At 49.2% G+C, this 23,563-nt stretch overlaps 2 protein-coding genes across 2 annotated transcripts; one reads left to right on the top strand and one right to left on the bottom strand.

The window, feature by feature from the left end:
* The first annotated feature begins 889 nt into the window (after nucleotides 1–889).
* GTF3A (general transcription factor IIIA) lies at nucleotides 890–15,434 on the top strand. Its single transcript, XM_062195187.1, has 10 exons — nucleotides 890–1,029; nucleotides 1,162–1,468; nucleotides 3,279–3,379; nucleotides 5,877–5,973; nucleotides 6,637–6,725; nucleotides 7,673–7,746; nucleotides 8,883–8,963; nucleotides 9,522–9,751; nucleotides 10,596–10,649; nucleotides 10,880–15,434. The coding sequence occupies exons 1-10, from the start codon at nucleotides 890–892 to the stop codon at nucleotides 11,036–11,038; spliced, it is 1,332 nt and encodes a 443-aa protein (XP_062051171.1). The 3' UTR covers nucleotides 11,039–15,434.
* Nucleotides 11,080–23,285, bottom strand: MTIF3 (mitochondrial translational initiation factor 3). The gene is made up of 4 exons (XM_062194442.1): nucleotides 23,183–23,285; nucleotides 17,012–17,472; nucleotides 14,071–14,228; nucleotides 11,080–11,331 (listed from the first exon to the last, which is right to left on the bottom strand). Exons 2-4 carry the CDS (start codon nucleotides 17,469–17,471, stop codon nucleotides 11,113–11,115), a joined length of 837 nt encoding a protein of 278 aa, XP_062050426.1. The 5' UTR covers nucleotide 17,472; nucleotides 23,183–23,285; the 3' UTR covers nucleotides 11,080–11,112.
* Nucleotides 23,286–23,563: the final 278 nt, after the last annotated feature.

Below are 23,563 nucleotides of genomic sequence, written 5' to 3'. Positions count from 1 at the left end.
AGCGTCAAGTCCAGCTGAGGACTGCCAGCCCTGGCTTGCTTCACAGCTGCAGGTCCGTGTAGGTGACGTGGAAGAAACAGGCAAGAAAACTTGGTAGGAATAGGTGAGCTGGAAGATTTTTTTAAAAAAAACAAGTAAGTTTGGCACAGCCCTCTCCATACCTGCTAAGCCAGTACACTGACTCTGATGCACCTGTGTCTCACTCAGCACCAGGAGAGGGACACCATTATGGTCCTGTGGAAGTTGACGTCCACGTGGAGATACCACGAAACTTCCAGAAAGCCTCCTTCGCGCTAATCCCCACCCTCAGTCCATAAAGGGGAGGGTTACAGTGGGAGCAGCCCCTTTGTCTCTTGGTTTCTGCCCTTACTTTTGGGTTCTTTACTGCCTTCATAGGTATCTCTCCCTGTGGAGTGGTCCACGCTCACTTCAAAATAAATCCTGTTCTCCCTCGTGTGCAGTATTTGTGCCTTGCCTTGGCGTCTTCATCTCTACTGGGGCAAGGACTTGGACCATATTCCCACAACACAGCACCTGTCCGTAGAATTCAGACAGGGCTCCCTTAACGCCTTGGCATGATGCCGGACGGGAAGATGTGCGTCCTGTCGCTGCTACCTCATGCCAGGATGTCCATTAAACACGGGGTTCTCTTACACAGCGCCACCATTCACTCGGGCCTTCCGCCGGTGCCTGTCGAAATCTGAAATCAGGTCGGCGACTTCCATCTGTGACAAGGCGACCCCCCTCCCCGCCCCCCACCACACACTGGAATCGCCTGGGCGTGTCCCTCACTAGCGACATCTGCTTTCCATCCTCCAGGAGTTGTGATTTCAGGGGTGCAGGTGCGTCCTGGGCTTTGGAATTAGAAAAGAGCGTCACGTGACTCTAAATGGCAGGCAAGCTTAGGAGCCACTGTCCCAGCGCTTTGCAGCACGCAACGAAAGGAATCCACAGAGGGGACAAACCGACAACGTGCCAGGAACGGGATCGTGTAAATGACGCGCGCTCGGTCCTTCCCACAGGGCGCAGGTAGCACCCCAGTATTCGCTTTGCTCCGGGGCCGAGCCTCTGAACCAAGAAGGGAGGGAGGGGCGCAAGCGGCGGAATAGCCTCCTGGCGCATGCGCAGCTCCGGCGCCGCCGCGGGGCCTTTCTGAACATGCACGTTCTCCCGAGCCACACTCCCGGAAGTACTTGGGGCTCGCGTCCGGGGCCGTGGGCTGCGCACGCCGGTTCGTGGCGGCACGTGCCTCTGCACGTGGCCACGCGCCTGGCCCCCCGGCGCCCTGGAGCCGCCGGTGTCGGTCACGGAGGCCGTGTCGTCCCTGACCATCGCCGACGCGTTCGTGGCGGCCGGCGAGAACTCAGCGCCGCCCCCTAGGAGGTTCATCTGCTCCTTCCCCGAGTGCAGTGCCAATTACAACAAGGCCTGGAAGCTAGACGCGCACCTGTGCAAGCACACGGGGGAGGTAAGGAGCGCGCAGGCGGGCCCGGGGGGCGCGCTGGCTCGCCGGGCTGCCGGGCCTGGCGCGTGGCCCCCGTCCGGCCCCCGCTGTGCGAGGCGTGCTCACCTTGGCGTCCTGGGCTTTTGGAAGGAGCAGGGGAAGTGGGCAGGAAGTGCTAGCGACTCTCGTTCTGAGACCGCTGCACCCTTGCTACGGGCTGGAGGCTCACAGAGCAGCCCCTTTCCCCTTCGTCCGGGGAGTCAGGCACCGCCCCCTAACTGTAAATGGGCGCGGCTTGGTGGCCCGTCAGCAGCACGCACCTGGCCTAAAGCTGGCCTCGGCAGCGGGTACTGAGGAAAACTCCTGGGTTACCGTGAGCAGCACTGGTCCTTCCCTCCTGACAGCGCTGTAGGGAGCCCCGAGCAATGCAGACGAGGACTTAGGTCTTCAGCTCCAGCTCTGTCGTGCAACAACCGCCTTCTCTCGTGATGCCCGTTACGCTGTGCCCCCTGGCGCTTCTCCCACCCATCGTTTCGCCCACATCCTGCGCTGTGTGGGGCTGGTAACGTCCAATTAGAGCTTGCCTTTCCTGTTGCCTTGTGCTGTATTTTGGGTACTGCACTACCAGCTTCCTTCTAATTGGTTAGAAACTTGGAGTCCTCTCTGTTGTCCCAAATTTGACAACTACTTACTGAGGCTGTTCCCTGATTGGAGGTGTGCAAGGTTCTGTGGCTCTGCCCACAATGGACACAACTCACTGTCCTGCATCGGTCCACTGCTTGGTTCCTGGCATTCTTACTGAGGGCTTGGGAGCTCCCTGGGCATCAGTGCTGTAGAGACGCAAACCTGGTTGTTTGAGGGGACAGGTTCTGCATGTTTTGTTCAGAATGGAGTCCCCTCTCCTCCCAGCTTGTGGACCCTAAATGGTGGTTGCAGGAGGGCAGAGAGCTGTTTGCTTTGCTTTGCCCTGGTGCCTGAGAGCTTTTTCTTTTCTTTCTTTTTCTTTTCTTTTCTTTTTTTTTTTTTTTTTAAGATTTCTTTTATTTATTTGAAAGAATTAGAGAGGTAGAGACAGAGAGAGAGGTCTTCCATCCAATGGTTCACTCCCCAGATGGCCGTAACTGCTGGAGTTGCACAGATCTGAAGCCAGCAGCCAGGAGCTTCTTCCGGGTCTCCCACACAGGTGCAGGGCCCAAGGACTTGGGCCATCTTCTACTGCTTTCCCAGGCCATAGCAGAGAGCAGGATTGGAAGTGGAGTAGCAAGGACTCGAACCGGCGCCTATATGGGATGCCAGTGCTTCAGGCCAGGGCTTTAACCCACTGTGCCACAGCGCTGGCCTTGCCTGAGAGCTTTTTCAAGGGGTGACACGTTTTCCTGTAGCCATGCCTGGCCTTCTGTTGGCACAGACAGTGGACTCGTCCAGGGCAGGCTTGCGCCATGCTGTTTCTCTGCCCTAGCTTTCATCAGATTGTGCTGTGGTAGAGATCTGTGCAGACAGGCTGTGGCAGCAGCAAAGGAATAGGAGGGCATTGCTGCAGAACTCTGGTGCCAGGTCAGGAGCAGCTTAGCAATGCTATGAAGGCCACCTGCTTATTTCAGATGCCATTACAACCAAAATCTGCAGTGACTATGGGAGAAGTTACAGCTGTGATGTAGGAAAGCTACAGCTTGCCTGGGTGTAGCAGGTGCTCAGTGCACTTCATGAATGGAAACCATCTCTGCAGAGGGGAGTCTGGAGCTTGTACCAGTAGGCACTTTGGGCTTCCAAACAATGCCAGAGTTAACTAACAGCCTCATGCAGGATTAACATTTTTTTTTTCTTTCCCCACTAGAGACCATTTGTTTGTGACCATGAGGGCTGTGGCAAGGCCTTCATCAGGGACTACCATCTGAGTCGTCACGCACTGATTCATACTGGAGAAAAGCCGTTTGTGTAAGTAGAGAGCCATGTTAGCATTGGAAGCGGATTGTGGCCCCAAGCACAAAAGCTTGGTAAGAAGACTGGGGATCAGGGATGGGAAGTTTCTTTCCTTTTTATATGTAGGCAGTGAATAGGCTTGGAGTGTATTATAGGAGTTTGGGGGACATTTGTGTGTAATAAGTCCAGGTTTGAGTTAATCTGAAGTTCTCTTGAGTTTGTAGCCCTTTAAAATACAGAGTAAAGGAGAAATCAAGGTTGAAAAAATGTACGGTTGAACTTGGTGAGAAATGGTTTCCTGAAAATTCTTGGTTCAGTCTCCTCAGGGACGTTTTTGTTTTTGCTTATTTTAAATTTATTTTGAAAGGTAGAGTTACAGAAAGAAAGGGAGAGTCAGAGAAAGGTCTTCATCCACTGGTTCACTCCTCAAATGCCTGGGGCTGGGCCAGGCTGAAGCCAGGAGCCAGGAGAAGCTTTTTCTAGGTCTCCCATGTAGGTACAGGGGCCCAAGCACTTGGGCCATCTTCCACTGCTTTCCCAGGTGCATTAGCAGGGAGCTGGATCAGAAGTGGAGCATCAGGGACAAACTGGCACCCACATGGGATGCTGGCGCAGCAGGCAGCAGCTTAACCCACTATATCACAGTGCTGGCCCCATCAAGGACTTTATGAACAGCCTGGTCTCTGTGAGCTGCTGAGAGAAGAGACACAGATGGAAAGCAGAGGCTTTGCACTCTTATGTTCAAGTTTAAGGTTATTGTTCTGGGAGCTGCTGTTTCTAAAACAGTGACGATACTGATAACAGCTGCTTCTGTAATGCAGTCAATCTCAAATTTAGGGTGCTCTTTGGAACCACATGAAGAGCTTGTGAAAACAGACTGCTGGATCCACCCTGGAGTTTTGGATTTGGTGGCTGTTGGATGGGGCCTGGAAATCTGCATTTCTATCAGATTCTCAGGAGCGGCTGCTGCTTGGTGATCCGGCTTCCACATTTTCCATGTCTTGGGTGTGGTGGGATGGGGAGGTGAGGAAAAGCTGAAACGTACTCCCTTTTGGTGCACCTTCAGAAGCCTCAGGAACAGCCAGGTAGCATTGGCTGGTGAGCAGCAGGCTGTGGGGACCTGGAGCCAAGTAGAGAGAGGGCTAGGCTAGTGCAAGCTGCTGTGGCAGGAGTAACCCTCACCTTTCAGGGCACTGTGCACATGTGGACCCAGCCCCGTTTCCCTGGCCTGTGTGATCCTGCCCTTTCCCACTGATCTTACCCATTTGCTTGCCTCAGACAGCCTAACTAGCCAGGCCTGCACCCTGCTCCCAGCCTGTCAGGGTCCTTCTGCCCCTGCACCTGCTGTTTCCATCAGGATTCACCCTGGCCTCTCACCCCACACCTGTGCTGAGTTAGATGCCTGTGGCAGCCTTAAAATCAAGAAACAGGAAACCCAGCATGAGAGAGGCTTACGTGAGATGAACTCTTTTCCTCTTGCACAGCAAGTTCAGAAATGTGGAGGTGGATGGTGATCATGAGGGACCTGGGCTGCTCCTAACTGGCTTCTTTTCATCCTCATCTTGGGGCTTCAACCTCATAGTCCAAGATGCCTTTTGGAGCCCTAGCTGTTACATCAGCATTCCAGCCGGCGGGAAGCAGGAAGGGGTAACAGACTTGTCTCCATTTTAGATACTTTGTGGAAATTCAGCAGCTTGGGCCAGGCTTGGCCTTGCATGTGTCCATTCCTAATAACAGGGGAGGAGGTTGGATAGTCTTTGTGTTGGCCGTCTGCCCAGCTACCACTCAGCATTGTGTCCCTGAGGTCAGGGGACTGCTGCGTGCCTCTGTGCTGTATACCCCCCTGTCACGGTCACTCTGTCTCTGGGTCTCTCTGCCTCGCTCAGGAGACTGCATGGTTCCTGACCTGAGTATTGCTCAGTGTATCAGTGAGTGATGGCCAAGCCCAGGGCCTGGAAAGGACACCGTGCTCCATCCGTCAGGCTTAGGGAGACTCGTCACAAGAGGGGCTCCCTTCCCTGTACACAAGACTTAACATAAGATTTAGATCATTCAAGGCTGAGATGCCAAGGTTAGCGGAACTGGAATGGCCTGGTGATGTGCCAGAGGGCAAAGGGCTTATGGTTCTGCTCTGAGTGGTGCCACTCTAACAATGAGCTGAACCAGGTGGAGATCTTTCTGGAATCCAGTTTACAGCAGGATGACGGTTATCAGAATCCAGAGAGCAGTTTACCTGAAGCCTGAGCAGGGTTTAGGCTTTAGGGACGAGTGTTTCTCATTTTCCCTTCTACCTAGTGTGTGGATGTGTGACGTGGCGGGCTTTATTTCCAAGGCCCAGCACCAGGAAGGTCTCGCGGCCGGGTAGTCTCATCAGACTTGCAAAGCAAGGTGTGATTGCCACTTGGGAATTTGTTGAAGGCACTTTATGCTCTTTGGCATCATTGGCTTTTGTAAACTGGGAGGATGTATGCATTTGAAAACTTCTCTTTATGGTCTGTACAATTTCTTACAGCTGCACAGCTAGTGACTGTGATCAGAAATTCAACACAAAATCGAACTTGAAGAAACATTTTGAACGCAAACATGAAAATCAGCAAAAGCAGTATGTAGTAAGTATGATGCTTTTATGTGCCTCAATTTTCTGAATATTTGTCTACGTACTGCTTATGCTTCTGAAGTTTTCATGAGACATTCTGCCTGTGAGGTATCTGCAGGTAACCTGACACTTGGGGAGAAGACATGATGGAATTAAAGTGTCTCCCAGTGGAAACATTTCTGCTTTCTCAAATGTCTTTCACTGTAAAAGCTTTTTTTAGATTTGACAGGTAGAGTTACAGACAAAGAGAGACAGAGAGAAAGGTCTTCCTCCCGTTGGTTCACTCTCCAGATGGCCGCAACGGCTGGAGCTGTGCCGATCCGAAGCCAGGTGCCAGGTGTTTCCTCCTGTTCTCCTTTGTGGGTGCAGGGCACAAGCACTTTGGGCCATCCTCCACTGCCTTCCCAGGCCACAGCAGAGAACGGGACTGGAAGAGGAGCAGCCGGGACTAGAACCTGGCACCCATATGGAATGCCAGCACCACGGGCGGAGGATTAACCAAGTGAGCCACGGCGCTGGTCCCTGTAAAAGCTTTCTGACATAAAACTGAATTTTACCATGACTAACTAGGCGGAAGTGGGAATTGTATAATTTCCAAAACAGTTTTGTCTGAGAGGATCGCTACGAGCTGTTGTCTCTGATTCTTCCTCAAGACTAACAGACGCTTCCTACACAGTGCGGCTTTGAGGGCTGTCAGAAGGCCTTCAGGAAACACCAGCAGCTGAAGACGCATCAGAGCCAGCACACCAATGAGCCACCCTTCAAGTAGGTACTTCTTGTGGCCGAAACCTTCCAAGTTCCAGGTGTGCGTCAGACCCAAATGCAGAGTAGGGAAGCCAGAGTGTTTCCATTCACGTGTGCTGTGTGTGTGCCCACTTATGTGCTGGGACATTGCAAAAGCACAGTCTTGCTTTGGCTTTCCTAAAAGAAGCATTTCCTGTTTTAAGGTCATTTGTGAGGTTATCACAGCTGTGGTTAAGTGTGAAGACTAAGAAATGACTCCACTGTTCAGACAAAGCCAGTTAGGTCAGATGCGTGAAGTGCCATTATAGGCTGTTTTTCTGTAGAGCGAGACAGTAGTCCTTGGGCTCGGCCTGCGGTTTCTCAGGAATGTGTGAGGGGGGGACACGTAGGGATGCACCTGGGAAGGGTGCCAGGCATCCCCGCCACCAGCCGTGCCTTTCTCCTGGCTCGCTCAGGCCGCCCTTGGCCTTGGAGCCACTGCAGGGACAGTGCTTGCCTCATGGCTCTGCAGCTTGTCGCTGGGCTGATGGCATCTTCAGCACGGAGGCAGCACAGGCTGAGTACTGCTCGCCAGAGGCCGCTGCCTGTGCTGCCTGTGCTGCCTGGCTCCTTATCCACGGGACCGTCAGACAGACCAGGTGCTAATGGTCCCAGATGGCTTGGGTTGCCTGAGCCAGCTCAGATCCCTTTTTCAACTCTGTGGGAGCTGGAGTATTTTCAGAGGTATAAAGAAGAAAGCACGCGTTTACTTTGGTCACATAAGCAAAAAAAAAAGTATTGTGGTTTTTTTCTCTGTTTTGCCCTAAGGCTGGCCAACTAACTTGAATCCCACCAGTGATTAGGTCCACACTGTAATTCTTATTTTCATATGGCTGGTTTGGTTGTGGTGGTGAGAAACAGTACCCTTTACCTTAAGCATATCCTCTGGGAGAATGGATTGGCTAATGTTTCCTGTACTGCTAACCCAGGTGTGCCCAGGAGGGATGTGGGAAACACTTCGCCTCCCCTAGCAGGCTGAAGCGGCATGCCAAGGTCCACGAGGGTAGGTACAGACGCCTCATGAGTGCTCTCCCCGCAGGATGCGATGAATGGTTCTGGTCTACTCTGTGGTCACACAGGCAGGCAGGCAGGCAGGGGGGACAGCACTCTGCTTATTCAGGTCTCCCTGTGTCCAGACGCAGTGGACGTCGGCCCTCCTGCGTTCCTGCCACGCACAGCTCAGTGCCTGGCTGTGCTTTTACACTTAGCTGCACATCCCTATCTAGCCAAGGCTGGCTACTTTGTGGGGCCTTATTTTTTGAGTTCTTTTGAATCACCTGTGCTGTTCTTTCCCTTTTTGGTCATTCAGAAGTCTTGGATGATAGTTTGAATTTCAGCAGTAAGCAAGCTGCAACTTAAACAAACAAACAAAAAACACTTGATTGCATTAACTGCTTGAATGTATTGCCTGTTTTCATGAGGGATTTCTGCTGTCTGTATTCCAATTTCCCAACCCTTAGGATTTATGAATTTGGGTTTGTAAAAACAAGATGAGTGAGAGTGAGTGGCAGCCCCACCAAGTTTCTGGTGGCTGAGCCTCCGCCTGCTGTTAGGTTGACAGTGCTTTGTTCAGTGTCCATTTTTGTTCAGTATTTTTATCCGGAAAAAAATTCTAGTGCAGTGTTTTTTCTGGTTCTTCTAGTTCTTTCTTCCTTAGCTACACATGTGGTTTTTTTTTTTTTTTTTTTTCTTTTTTTCCTTCAGTGTGAATCGTACAAGATGGCAAGACTAGAGGAGGTGAGGGGTGGGCATATAACTACTGTGATAGGTGTTGGTGGTCTCCCTGGGACAAAGGACTGTGGGACACATTTGCTGAGGGTGAAGGAGGCAAGCACCAGGGAGGTGGGGCTCAGGGGAGGGAACTCGAGACTGCAGGAGGGGCCTGCAGCAGTGGGGAGCGAGGAAAGGCATCCTTCCTGGGGGGCTGAGGTGAAGCATCGTGCTACACAATTGCGTGGTTTCACCATCACAGAAACCTCTTAGTTCTTATTCCCATCTCGAGAGTAACAGATTAGAATCGTAGAGAGAAGAGGGAGAAAAGCTGTGTAGGCATTTAAGTTTCCTTTCTAATTATGGTCAGTTTTTATAGAGTGCTCACAAAGGGCAGTGCACCAACCTACTTTTTTTTATTTTAAACAGGTTACACATGTCAAAAGGGATGTTCCTTTGTGGCCAAAACATGGACAGAGCTCCTGAAACACACAAGAGAAGCCCATAAAGGCAAGGCAGCCGTGAACGGCGTGGGGTACACATCCGTCTCTGTGGCATTGCTAGTGCTCTTGAAGGTGAAATACTGAGGGCGAGCTTTAAAGTAGGAGGGGTTCTGCTTCACGTGCAGGAAGTGTTAGGTGCATCGGCTGTCGGACAGGTGAGCAGAGCCGTGCCACGTGTCTCAGCTGCTGCTGTTGCAGACACAGGGCAGGTGGAAAGGCTCTGGGGAGGCCGGAGTGTCCTTTGAGGCTGTTTGGTGACCAATGCCCTCTATACGGAAGACAAGGAGGGAAACGGATCCATTTCACTTTCACCACTTGCCACGGCCTCGGTGCCGAGAACCCCAGATCCTGGGAAGTGCAACCCAAGAAGCCTGGGGATCCCGTGAGCACCTTGAAGACCCAAGACAGATGTGGCCACAGTGATAAGTGGGTTTAGAGCTCCTGTATTGTGTGTGTATAGTTACAAGGCTTAAAGCATTGAGTGGTACTTAGCTCTTCAGTACTGATTTTTTCTCCAGGGTCACAGATGGGGAAGATGGTTAAATCTGTCTGTCTGCTCCACCAGAGGTAACAACCTGTGAAGTATGCCAGAGAACGTTTAAGCGCAAAGATTACCTTAAGCAACACATGAAGACTCACGCCCCAGCGAGGGACGTATGTCGCTGTCCACGGGAAGGCTGTGGGCGGACCTACACCACTGTGTTTAATCTGCAGAGCCACATCCTCTCCTTCCATGAAGAAATGCGCCCATTTGTGTGTGAGCACGCGGGCTGTGGCAAAACGTTCGCCATGAAAGTAAGTGCTCAACCTGCACATTCGATCTGGGTTCCAGGGTGGTGGCTCGGGGCAGCAGACAGGAGGGCTGGTGAGCAGGGCCCCACACACCTTCTATTCTGGCTCCCCTGGGGCGCCTGCCCACTAACACCTGCACAGCCTGTAGGTTTGCCAAGGTCAGAGGATCTCAAGTATGGCCCTAGATCAGGAGCACAGGAATGCGGGTTCCCAGGCCCCTGTGGCCCCACTGGGGCAGGGATCTGTGTTGCAACAAGTCCTCCAGGGGACTCTGATGGGTACAGCATACAGCGTACCCTGTCCCACAGGGTCCTTTTGGATCCCTGCCTCCTGGAGCTGGAGAAGAGCAACAAGGAGCGAAGGGACACACAGCTCGGGGGATCCCACTGAGGCTGCCACTGTGGTTCCTGTGAACTGTTACAGAGAGGGAAACGAGGCTCGCTCAGCACAGTGCAGGCCATTAGTGAACAGCAGGGAGCTGCGGTGGTCAGCAGCTGGTCAGGGTTCCCCCAGGCTTTTGGGAACACGGTTCAGACTCTGCTGGATGGTGGAACAGTTTGGACCAGGTGCCCCACGGAGGAAGGATGGGGCCACGGGTGGTTGGGATGGTGTGAGTTCCTGGCTGTCTCTGGAAAAGGCAGTGATTTAGGTCTAGGGTTTGAGGAAGGATTCTTTCTTTACTCTCAGTGGGGGAAGGCTGTTAGATAGAGGTCAAATCCCTCAAATCCTTCTAGCACTTAATAGAAGGAAGATTAATAGTTTAAAACTGACGGTGTTTTCATAGTCATAGACACCTAGCACTGGTGATATTTTTAAAATACAACTTTTCCCTTTTCCTTCATTGTAGCAAAGTCTCACACGGCATGCTGTTGTGCACGACCCTGACAAGATAAAGCTCAAAGTAAGTTGAAAATACCTGGGCGAGCTCTGATTATAAAGCAAATTGCCTAAAGCCAGATACGTCCTGTCTGGACTATTTCCAGACACCCCACGGTGTGAGTCGGCATAGTTTGCGGACTCTCCTATATAGGAATGTTCTGTGTCGTATCTGTTAGAACATCCAGCGATTATCAGATTCATTCAGGTACGGCAGCTTTTGAATTCTCATTCTTATCATCCTTATTCCCCCAGGTAAAACGATCTCGTGAGAAACGGAGCCTCGCCTCCCATCTCAGTGGCTATATCCCCCCTAAAAGGAAACAAGAGCGAGAGTTGCCTAAAAACGGAGAGTCACTGGACTGTGTTGAAGACAGGGTGCTCTCAACAGTTGCTGTGCTTACCCTCACCTGAATGGCACCCTGCGTTGTTTAAAGGACCACGGACTAGTGAGCTTATTTTCACACCAAGCATATTTTCTTTATTAGTCACTGATGTGGATCATTTGATTCCCTGTCACTTCTACTTTCTTTGTGCAAAGTGTCTCTTTTCTGGGTCCCTTGAGATTCTTTATATGTATTCTCTTCCTTTTTGCTCAAATGACGAAGAACACACATTACAGCTTTTCCTCCTTTAACAGCTTGTGGCTTGGATTTGAAGGTGGCTATTCCAGGCATTGTCTGGAGTATTTGATTAAATAGCTCCTCCTAAAAAGGGAAAACAGCCAAAGATGAATTTAAAGTCACTGTCCTAGGAGTGGGCATTTAGCCTGGCAAATAAGGCGCTTGTATTCCATATCACAGTGCCAAGATGTGGATCCCAGCCCTGCCCCCATCCAGCTCCCTACTAATGCAGGAAGGCCTGGGAGGCAGCATTGATGGCTCAAGTGGTTGAGTTCCTGTCACCTTCTTGGGAGCCCTGGACTGCATTCCTGGCCCAGCCTTGGCCGTTGCAGGCATCTGGGGAGTGAACCAGAGGATAGGAGCATGCACACTTCCCCTCTCTCTACAGTTTTGTCTCTCAAATAAGCAAAAGTAAAAAATAAAGCCAGTGTCTTTGATGCTTTCTAATGTTCATACTCCAGTACTTATAAAAAATCTGCCTTCTTCCTGTCAGAGATGCTACCTGCCTTTACCTGGCCAGCTCTCCTCCCAGGCCAGCTAGGTAATGGAAGTAAACAGGGTGCCTTCCCCAAGGAGGCTCATACCTCCCTTAGGACGTACCCCATGTGAAGAGATAGATAGGTTGGGCCTCATAACTGACAAGGCCTTAAAGCCCACCAGATTATTACTTCTGTCAGTTTATTTTTTTTTTAAGTTGTATTTATATATTTGAAAGTCAGAGTTACACAGAGAGAGGAGAGGTGGAAAGAGAGACATCGTCCATCTGCTTGCTCATTCCCCAATTGGCCATAATGGCCGGAGCTGCGCTGATCTGAAGCCAGGAGCCAGGAACTTCCTCCGGGTTTCCCATGTGGGTACAGGGGCACAAGAACTTGGGCCATCTTCTACTGCTTTCCCAGGCCATAGCAGAGAGCTGGATCAGAAGTGGAGCAGCCAGGACTTGAACCGGTGCCCATATGGGCTGCCAGCACTGCAGGGGGCAGCTTTACCCTCTACCTCACAGTGCCGGCCCCAACCCTTCTATCAGTTTGTTTGCCTCTCAATCGGAGAACTGATTCGTGGTTTACACAGCACTTTTTTTAGGTCCTCTAATAATGGCTAGACCCTGTCTAGCCCACTTGGGGCCTCATTCCTTTGTAATCATAGCCTCTACTTTTACATCAATGGCTCTACTCCCAACCTGTGTGTACTGATGGTCCTCTCCCCCACTTAATGTTTTGTGATCAGAATTTCTCCTCAAACCCCTCTACCTGCAAAATATGAATGGCCTTTCTCCCAGTCTTGGTTGAGATCAGCTTTAAACTACATCCATCAGTCTTCACAAGGGTCCAGAGGACCCCCCCCCCCCCCCAATTTCCTCTCCTCTATGAAATCCTCTCATTATTTAGTTAATACCACTATTAGGACCGTTGGTTGCTGTTCTCACCCTTTTATACCAGCGTGTGTTTAAGTGTTTACAGGAGGTGATAATGGAATGAACCAAGGCCTTCACCAGCCAGTCAGTCAACCAAATACTGCTACAGGGATATACTCAGTTCCCCACCCAGGAGACAGTGGCTTGAGACATCACCCAATGACAGCAGAGAGTACTTCATCGCCCCATATCAGCAGGAAGTAGCTCTAAAGACAGATCATCGTCCCTCTGCCCTTCCTGGACTTCTGGAGCTAATATAATCCCATACACTCTTGCTTTATAAAAAACAAAAGGATGGAATGTCAGTAAAATGGCAGAGTATTAACTGTGGCACAACCTACACCCCGGACACCATCCTAGGCTCTAGCCCCTGCCACCATGGCTGGAAGCCAGGTGACCCCATGGCCTAACCACCGGTGTCTGCTCTACCCCCATCCTAATAGTATTTGCTGCTCCTACTTCCTTAGCGCTCGCCCCCCCCCCCAAAGTTTTAAGAGGACCTGTTCCTGAACACATAGCTCATTCTCTCGATCTCTCTCTAATTCTCTCTTTTGATCTCTCTTTCATGCTCTCCTTCTCCTCTTTTCCTTCTTTACCCCTTGCCTCCGGTCTGTCGAGTTTCCCCCAATAAACCCTTGTCCTTAAAAAAAAACTGCCTTTAATTGCTGCCACTTAAGTGACTAATTAACTCATACATATCTGGTTGATTGGACTCTGTACAGCAGCTCCATGTAACTAATACACAGAAGGCTCTGAGGTCCTAAATCTCCACTGTCACAGCAGAAAGGGGCTATCTTTGGCCCTAGAATGCTCTTGCAAAAACAAGCACAAAGTCCCAAAGCTGAGCCTTGACAAAGTATCTCCTTATTCCCTGAAACTGTCAGCTAGTGTACCTCTCAAAATACTTGCAACACTAACACAGAATCACATGGGGTGATTAAGAAAAGAGACCTGTGCTCCAAAAATTCTGGGCCTGTGCTGAAGTGATTCTAACATAGATTACGGTTCAAAACCACTGGACTAATGCTACCTTTAGTGAGTGATAAGTTGCCCAATTAAAAGCAAAGTAGGTGTTCCATGGACATCCTGGGATTACAAACCCATAGATGCTCTCTGGAAGACAGTCTCTGAAATGCCCATAAGACTTAGAAGAGACACGATGTGTCCAGTTTCCAGTTTTCCATGTGAGGGTTGGCTACTCTTCAGTTTGTATATCAGAGCACTATATAATTGTTAAATTACAGACTAGAGAATGTTTCCATTTGAGAAATGTATGCACAATGTGCCTGCATTTTGAAAAACACATTGGTAAGCTATTACCATTACTAAATGGCAGAACTTCCAGTCACTGTTTTGGTTTTAAGTTTTCCCAGGAAACACAAGCAACTGGCATACCTGTTTCCACTTACCGTTTTGTTTTCTGGCTCATCTGCATTTTTCCCCTTCTTTATAGTAATTTGAACTTGGTATTTTTTCTCAATCCACTGCTGAATCTGTTTATTCTTTGTGTCCAAATCATGTTGTCCAATATTTGAAGAGAAAGTCAGCTCTTTTGTCAGGATTGGTCCTAGTTTGAAACAGAGATTTGATGCTGGGACCATTTTCTAGTTTCCAGTGAAATCAACTCTTCTTCCGGCAAACCCCATGCTGTGTCCATCTCCTAAGATCTCAGGTTTGCTGCAGGGCTCTCCCTAGCCTCAGCTGACTTTCAGTTTCAAATAAAGGCTTTCTTAAACTGAGGAGACAGACATAAAGGCACCATTTTTTTTTTTAACCTACCAAGTAAAGGTATTGAAAGGTTTTTTGTTTGTTTGTTTTGTGGTTTTTTTTTTTTTTTTTGGACAGAGTGGACAGAGAGAAAGGTCTTCCTTTTCCATTGGTTCACCCCTCAATGGCCACTGCGGCCAGTGCACTGCGCTGATCCAAAGCCAGGAGCCAGGTGCTTCTCCTGGTCTCCCATGTGGGTGCAGGGCCCAAGCACTTGGGCCATCCTCCACTGCACTCTCAGGCCACAGTTAGAGCTGGACTGGAAGAGGAGCAACCGGGACAGAATCTGGCGCCCCAACCAGGACTAGAACCCAGGGCGCCAGCACCGCAGGCAGAGGATTAGCCAAGTGAGCCATGGCGCCGGCCGCCCCCCCTCCCCCTTTTTTTTTAAGATTTATTTATTTATTTGAAAGAGTTACACAGAGAGAGGAGAGGCAGAGAGAGAGGTAGAAAGTTTTTGATTAGTTTTTTGCATTATACTTGAATCAGGAAGAAAAGCCACCTCAGAAAAAGTAAAGCAACATAAATAGGTAACTTGGAAGAAAAACTTCAAATAGTGAAAAGGAAATAAAACAGCTATTATTTCTCATCCACTGGCATGACAAAAATTTAGAATCTGACAGTACCAAGTACAGGTAAGGATGTAGAGCAAGGAATTTCACAGGCTGTTGCTGATAGCAGTTTGAACCTGATAGGTTAGAGTTACAGAGGCTAAAGTATGTACAAAATGTCCATAATATTGAGAAACAGTGTCCATGGAGATGGAGTAACAAATCTGAATCTCATGATGAAATGCAATATGGTAATTATAACACCGATGGATCTTGAAAATAACAGTATGCCATTTGTATTGTTTCACATATATACATCTATGTGCCATTTATGAATATACTTGTATATAGCTGAGTTTAATGATGGACTGGATTTACACCCTTAACCCCATGAGAGTGAGCAAGTACACCCTTGGGGTGAGGGAGGTGGGGACCATAACTTTTCTGTAATGTTTTATTTAAGAAAATCTGAAGGGGCTGGTGTTGTAGTGCAATGGTAAAGCTGTCACTTGCAACATAGGCATCCTGCATCAGAGCACTGGGTCAAGTTCTGGCTGCCCCGCTCCCACTCCAGCTTCCTGCTAATGCTCCTGGGCAAGCAGCAGAAGATGGTCTGAGACTTAGGTTCCCACCACCTATCCAGGAGGCCAAGACAAAGTTCCTGGTTCCTGGCTTTAGCCGCTCCCAGCCCTGGCCATTGTGGCCATTTGGGGAATGAACCAGCAGATGGAAGATCTCTCTTTCCCTCTCTTCCTGTCACTCTGCTTTTCAAATAAATGAATCTTCAAACATTTTTTGAAATAGAACAGTGTTAATTCTTGTTCATTTTGGATGATGGGTGTATTTTTTTCATAAGTTTTTTAATTTCAAAAGTAAACAAAAAATTTTAAAAACTGGTATTGCGGGGCCAGCGCTGTGGCATAGCAGGTAAAGCCACCATCTGCAATGTTGGCATCCCATATAGGTGCTGGTTCAAGTCTGGGCTGCTCCACTTCCAATCCAGCTCTCTACTATGGCCTGGGAAAGCAGTAGAAGATGGCCAAGTCCTTGAGTTCCTGCACCTGCATGGGAGACCTGAAAGAAACTTCTGACTCCTGGCTTCAGATTGGCAGCATTGCGGCCATCTGGGGAGTGAACCAGTGGATGGAAGACCTCTCTGCCTCTATAACTACTTTTCAAATAAATAAATAAATCTTTAACAACAACAAAAAAGACAACCAGTTATTGCCTCCTTAGAGCTCCTACAACTTGGCCCTAGTTCCCCATCAAAACAAAGTAATGCCTTCCACCCTCTCCAGTCTGTTCAGCTTGTTTTAGTATGACACAGTTTGCTGTCCTTATCCCCCTGGTTGGTCTTAAGAAAAGTTCTTTTTTTTTCAGATGGTATCCTTGTTAGATGTGGCATTAGAGGAGTGAGCCACATATGTGGTTTTCTCAGGCAGCACTTTTTAGGAACCATGGAAGAAAAACATTTCATATCTAATTCCTGACTTCTACAGACTTAAATAACAAGTGTCTCATCAGGTGATGGACCAAATATGTCAATGAGCATTACTACCCATATTGCAATGAAACACTTGAGCATCACTTCAGAGTTTAAAAAGTGCTTCCATATCACGGACCAAAACTTCAGACATGCGGGAAACAAAGAAAAAGAGGGTGAGTGAGTGGCACAGATGGGACAGGAGCCTGAAGCCACCTTTTCCGACTCAGGTCATCACTCCCTCAGCTCTGCTGCCAGCTGCAGCATTGGAGACAAGGGGGAACTTTCCATCACCCTGGTGCCTTCACCTTGTTTCTCCCTCATTTTTTGCAGGTTTAAAGGAAGAGAGAATGGACAAAGGGTATCAAGGGAAACAGGAAAGGAAATAAATGAGGGATGAAAGGAAAAGACACTGGGATTGGTGGTGGAACCCTGTGTCTTCTGAATTTCCGGTTTTCCATTTCTTCACTGTCACAGGTTCCTGGGCAAAGAGAATTTAAGCTGCTGACTTGCAGTCAAGGGCTCAGGTGCAAACAGCAGGAGACCTACCAGCTTTGGGCTGAGCCTTTTCCATCTCGCGGAGCCGCAGGCGTTCCTTGTGGATCTGGAGGCCCGTCATGAGCTGGTACTCGGGGGGCTCGGCGTGGGCGTCCCTCTGTACCAGCCTCAGGTCTCGCTCGTCCATGAGCCTGATGACATCGGCTCGGTGCATGTTTCCCAAGTCATTGCCCTTCTCATCAAGGACGTGGATGATTCGCTCCTTAATTTTTCTTCCAACATTACTAAAACTAGTTTCGTTCTTTTTTGTCTTTTTTCTCTCAGCCTGAGTGTCTTCAGCGGTACTAAAAGCTTTTGCGTGAGGTAGGTAGGATGGTCTTGGGGCAGAAGCAATCAGGGACAACTGTGCTGGGTCTGTCTTTTGCATCAAGTGTTCACCAAAGCATCTTCTAATGCAATTATTTTCAGATTTCACGGTTTGCAGTATCAACCGCTTGAGAAGAGCAGCCATCCTGGGAACACAGTGAGAAAAGTTAATTAACATGAATTTCTCCCCATGATCTGGTACTGTGGTACATGGCAGGGCATGCAGGAGGCTGTGAAGAATACGTCACCTGTGAAGGTTATGGACATGCTCTTCAGAGGGTGGACGCTGGGTGACCCTGGCCAGCCGGGTTCGTGGTGGCACTGTCCCCAGCACAAGCGGTTGCTACCATCAGCCAGATGTGCACACATTTTTGTCTCGTGCAACTGTATTTCCCAAGGATCTTGCAGTGTCCACTCCAAAAGCAAATGCCATCCCCAGGGTTTACTTATAAAGAGTCAGTATACACAAAATGCTTGGTGGTTCATAAACACCAAGGCACAAGCTTCCAACACAATTACCTGCTACCAAGTTATCAATAACTGATGCTACACAAAAGAACACTATTATAGGAAAAGGGATTTTCCAGGAAGGAAGATGACCCACAGGAAGAACTAATTGAGGGGCCAGTGCTGTGGCACAGTGGGTAAAGGTGCTGCCTCCAGTGCTGGATCCTATATGGGCGCCGGTTCAAGTTCCAGCTGCTTCAGTTCTGATCCAGCTCTCTGCTATGGGCTGGGGAATGCAGTGGAGGATGGCCCAAATCCTTGGGCCCTGCACCCACAGGGGAGACCTGGAAGAAGCTCCTGGCTCCTGGCTCTGGATGAGCTCAGCTCCAGCAGTTGTGGCCATTTGGGGAATGAACCAGAGTGCCTCTGCCTCTCTGTAACTCTGCCTTTCAAATAAAAATTAAAAACAAACAAACAAACAAACAAACAAAACACACCTAATTGAGACTGTCAGAAGAGATACCCTGAAATAAACTTCCAGCCTCATGAAATATAAAGATCACACTTCAGGTAAGCGGGATGTTAAATGAGCTCAGATATATGTGGTGATACTGCCTTTGCTCCATGCTTGTTAAGACTGAATTTCAAAGCCTGTAAATGAAACTTGGACTCTCCAGTTGCTTCACTATCATAGTGAAGTTTCTTTCCTTCAGTGCACACATCTGGCAAATCTCAGAGGCACAGGCTGCAGGGGTGACAAGATGATCCACTCATCTCACCTAGGGTCTGCTGAGAAGTTTGAGAGAGGCAGAGACTGAGAGGTGTGACTTGTCAAAGGTGAATGAGGGAAAAAGGCGGTGCCTGAGAATGGACCCTTTGTCACCTGTGGTGTCTGCAACTGGAAATTCCCCGTCTCTGGCTTTGATCCCACTAATCCTACCCCATCTTGACCCCTCACCACTCACGCTGGTGAGTAATATGACAAAGAAATACAGTGAACTGAACAGTGATGGAAGTGCCTATTCTCACTTCCCTCCTTACCTAGCATAACACCCGACACTTGGGAGTGTGGCTCCAGCAAATCTCTCCTCCTGAAGTGAACGCATCCAGAATTCAATGCCTGACCTTCCACCCCAAACCTGCTCTTCACCTGCTCTCAGTCCTCCCTGTGTCAGACAACGGCAAGTCTTCTGTTTGCTCAAAGTCTTGACCTTTCATGTTCCCTCAGCAACACATCAGCAATCCCAGTGCTCAGAGCAGTCTATAACATACACCAGGACCCAGACACTGCTCACCAGCGCCATCGCCACCACCCTGCTGTTAACCACCAGCGTTTCTCATTAATGAATCACAGAGGCAGCAAACTCTCCCCACTTCTGCCTCTGCCTCTGCCGCTGCACCCAGCAGAACCTGTGAAGCGTCTGTGTTATACCACGCCCCCTGCTCAGGGCCAGGCCCACAGGATGGCCTGTTCCTCAGTGACCTGCCTGCACCCACTATGCTTCTGCCTTCACCATCATTCCCGCTGTACTTTAAATGGAAGAAAAAAAGCTTTCTGCTTCCTTCCTTCCTTTAAAAAAAAAAAAAAAGGCAGTTTATGGCAAGCAAACTTTGATACTAGCTGGCATTTTTTCATAATTATAAATAGCCCGGAAGAACGAAAAAAATCCACTAGTAACACCAGTGAGTATTCCAGTCTACGTAAGTCCTGTATTTCACTGTAATTTAATAAATCAGCACTCTGGCTTTGTGCATCTTAAAAAACATATCTCTTGCATTAGTTTCAAGCTTATGTCTAAGTGATCTATAAATAATGAGCTCCATAAACATAAAATCCTGAATTTTTTGGTCATACACTCACATACTGCCTTTGTTTCTCCACCTGGTTTTTATCAAAGCAAAGTTTAAAGGTGTCTCAGCACCACAAACGGGGACAGTTTTGGTGTGCAGTGGGACCGGCCACTTAGCGGTCAGTCAGGCACTAGCTTGTCTCCACCAGGGCCTTCAGCATCAAACACACGTGCCTCCTCGCGCCTCTCCTGGGAGGAACCAACAAAAATGACATCTGAGTGAGTGAGCATTAAAGCACTGTCAGTGGGCTCACGGATGGTTTACGCTCGCACACAGTACCGGTATGCTCTCTAGGCTGCTGTAAACTAGGAAGCCATGAGCTCTGAGGCAGTGGGTGTCTTGATGGCCTCGTCAGGCTGAAGAGCCCGGTGGGTCAACCACAGTAACGACGCTGCGTTCTTAGCACAACAGTGGGGTACTCGCTGCATTCTGACTTCCACAACTATATTCTCGGAGGCATCATAATATTCCAAAAGCTGATTATCTCAAGAGCCAATTACTTACAATGCACAGATCTGATGAGATATCTGTTTGATGATGACTCGGACCCTATCAAAACCATGCTGCACCGCCCGAGTCTGCATGTCCTGGTTGGGCTCAGCAGCTGACGCCACACTGAGGAAATACACAATTTTACCTGTTCCTTATTTCCCTGAGGTTGGATCACTGAGAATCTCCAAAAGGAATGCAGACGCCCCTCTGGCATCACTGCTAACTTTTCTAGGATGATAAACAAGAAATGCCAATTGAATTATTCCAAAAGCACACGATCACATAAGAGTAGTTTTACTGTTTGATCCACATATTTCATAAAAATTTAAATGATTTAGGATTTTAAGTCATAAAGTGAGAAATTATGAAATATGTGTCTATCTTCATATACTGTGTATTTCAGGTGAGCTTAGGAGTGTGTGGTTTATATTTTCTTTTCTTTTTTTTTTTTTTTTTTAAAGTCAGAGTTACACAGAGAGAGGAGAGGCAGAGAGAGAGAGGTCTTCCGTCCTCTGGTTCACTCCCCAGATGGCCACAATGGCCAGAGCTGTGCCGATCTGAAGCCAGGAGCCAGGAGCTTCTTCCAGGTCTCCCATGTGGTTGCAGGGGCCCAAGGACTTGGACCATCTTCCACTGCTTTCCCAGGCCACAGCAGAGAGCTGGATAGGAAGTGGAGCCGATGGGACTCGAACCAGTGTCCATATAGGATGGCGGCACTTCAGGCCAGGGTGTTAACCTGCTGCGCCACAGTGCCAGCCCCGCGTTTTATATTTTCATGTTAGTCTTCAGCTGTCTAAAATGAACGAACATTATTTGGGGGACAGTTTCCCCCAACATTTCATTGCAAAAATGTTTAAACACATAGATAAACTGCAAGTCTTCACAGTGAACAGACACTTGCCACCAAGATCCTAGGACTAACTGCTCCCCTTGCTTTGTCCACTTATTCTTTCCTCTTTCCGTTCATTTTACTTTTGTTCTGACACATTTCTGAACAAGTTACAGACATCAGCACCCCTCATCCTCAAACACTTTAGAATGCAAAGCATTAGCTAGAGCTCAATGTTGTTTATGATTCTTTGTTTCTTTTGAGGCAAAATCTACTTACGAGATAAATCTTAAACATAGCATTTGACTGATTAGTTGTGAAAAGCACATACACTTTTGTAATCAAAACTCCTACTGACCCAAAGAACACCATGATCCAGAAATTCCCTCCGTGCCTTTTCCAAAGTCATTCTCTATCTCCACCAGGAAGCGCGAGACTGTTCTTTTTCTAGCACTGTGTGTTCTAAGACTTTAGATAAACAGAATCAAAGGTTGTAAGGCATCTCAGCATGTTTTCATGATTCACCCATGTTGTATGTAGCATTAGTGTGTTCCCTTTTATTACTGAAAGTGTCACCAGTATATGAACATAGCACAGTTTTAAAAATCTAGTTTCCCAGTTTTTGGCTTAAATGAAGCTGCCATGAACATTCTTAAACCACCTGGAAGCGACTTCTCGGTTACTGCTACAAAGGACAGCTGCATGCTCATGATACATTATTTTCTCTTCTTCATGGTACTCTAACGTGTCTGTAAGGAAACTTGCGGGGAGAGGATTTATAGAACTCCAGTGGATATGGTCGTAAGGCATGACCAGGTAGGGAGCACCACCCTTTAAGAAGTTAAATTGTTTGCATGCTTTTTGAAACTGTGTAGACTGAAGAGATGCAAATAACTTTTGTTATTTATTCACTCCCTGTTCTTTCCTGTAGCTGATAGTCATAAGCTCATATTGGTAGCCATTCTTTCTAGGGAGTTTGGCTCAAAGGTACTCTGGGACAGGCTTTTGGCCTAGAAGCTAAAACACCCGCACTCCGGGTTAGAACATCCGGTTTGATGGCCAGTTCCTGACTCCAGTTTCCTGCAGATGCAGACCCTGGGAGGCAGCAGGTGATGTTCGGGTAGTTGGGTCCCTGCCACACACATGGACGATGTAGACAGCATAGCTGGCTTCTGGTTTTGTCTGGCCCCACCAGCCTTGGCTGTCATGGGCATTGGGGACTGAACAAGCAGATGGGATCTCACTTTGTATTTATCTACCTCTCTGCCTCTCAAATAAATCTGCAAAAAGTTTACAAAGATTCTAGTAGACTAAATACTTGTGAAATTTAATTTTGCCAGTTCCTATAACTCTATAGAATTCTCACACCTTCCAAACAAGTTTCCTAAAGCCCTTGCTTCTGCCTGCAAACTGTCCCTTTTGCCCCACTGCGGCCTGAATTGCACAGCCTCAACTCCCCAGGACCAGCCCAGGGTCACCGGGCCTCCCTGCTGCGCTCACTGGGCTCTGGCTCTGCTCCTCCACACTCAGCACAAGGCGCTCTCCATGGTGAGGCCACGCTAGGACTCCGTTTAGAACGCTGGAAAGAAGCCAATTCCTTCAGCCCAGTCTGCAGCTGCAAAGTTAAAATTACTTCATAACCATCTAGAAAGAATCTTTTTAAAACACTTACACTCGGAGCTAACTCAGTGTTCGCGCTTGGACTTTTAGGCGCCCAGCAGGTCACGTGCTCGTCCTGGACTCCCTCTCTGTCACCAGCATCATGGTCCAGCTGAACAAACACCCAGTCTCACGAGTGGGACTCCCCAAATCCCGCTCGAGCCCACCACTTCTCGGCACACCCATGGCCACAGCGGCCATCTCTTGCCACCACACACACGCCTCTTCCTTCGGTGTTCCAGGGGCCAGATCAGTGCCTCCTGCCCCATTGCTGCGCCCAACACCCAGGCGTCCACGGTCCACTCCTGGACACCACCTGGCACAATTGTAACTTTACGACGATGTCATTACCACAGCTCCCCCTACCACACAGCAAGCTCTGTGAAACCACATTTATTCATTACCGCGCTGGGCCTGAACAATACAACAGCAGCTGGCTGGCAGTTCATGCCCTCCACCCCCGTGGCCTGGGGCCTTTCCTAACACGGATAGGGACCTGCGGCTGCTCAGGAAGAAAACACGTTTCCCTGCATAATGGTAAACGAGGTAAAAAGTAAATAAATAAAATAAAATCTCACACTCAGGCGGCAGCAGGCAATACGAAACACGCGCTTGCCCGGCCCTTCGCCCTGCACATTCTCCTCCAGCTACACGCGGGCACAGGTACGGCGGCGCGGCCAGCGCTCGTGGGCGGGGCTGATCCGGTCACGTGCCGCGGTGACGGCCACGCCCCACCCGCCGCCGGAGCCCACAGCGCGCGGCGGGACGCACAGCGTGCGTGCGTACGCGCGCGTCCGGCGGGTCGGCAAGTCGGGGCGGAAGGAGAAGGGCACCGGGGAAGCGGCGGTGCGTCTAGGTCTGGTGGCCTGCGGAAGCTCGGGCCGCGGCTTAAGCCCGAAGGCGGCGTTACTGCACGGCCGAACCTCACAGGCCCCGCCACAGGGTCTGCGAGGGCAGGG

This window comes from Lepus europaeus, chromosome 6 (genome assembly GCF_033115175.1).
Source record: "Lepus europaeus isolate LE1 chromosome 6, mLepTim1.pri, whole genome shotgun sequence".
Taxonomy (NCBI): Eukaryota; Metazoa; Chordata; class Mammalia; order Lagomorpha; family Leporidae; genus Lepus; species Lepus europaeus.
The sequence above is the reverse complement of the archived record's forward strand: the minus strand, read 5'-3'. Positions and strand labels throughout refer to the sequence as shown.

Excerpts from the sequence above, each read along its gene's own strand:
- GTF3A (XM_062195187.1), top strand. The coding sequence starts at position 890 with ATGGCAGGCAAGCTTAGGAGCCACTGTCCCAGCGCTTTGCAGCACGCA. Across the intron at positions 7,747-8,882 it reads GCATGCCAAGGTCCACGAGG|GTTACACATGTCAAAAGGGA; the intron begins GTAGGTACAGAC and ends TATTTTAAACAG. Across the intron at positions 9,752-10,595 it reads GCAAAACGTTCGCCATGAAA|CAAAGTCTCACACGGCATGC; the intron begins GTAAGTGCTCAA and ends CCTTCATTGTAG.
- MTIF3 (XM_062194442.1), bottom strand. The coding sequence starts at position 17,471 with ATGGCTGCTCTTCTCAAGCGGTTGATACTGCAAACCGTGAAATCTGAA. Across the intron at positions 14,229-17,011 it reads AAAGGCTCAGCCCAAAGCTG|GACCAATCCTGACAAAAGAG; the intron begins GTAGGTCTCCTG and ends GTTTCAAACTAG. Across the intron at positions 11,332-14,070 it reads ATGAGCCAGAAAACAAAACG|GAGGAGCTATTTAATCAAAT; the intron begins GTAAGTGGAAAC and ends TTCCCTTTTTAG.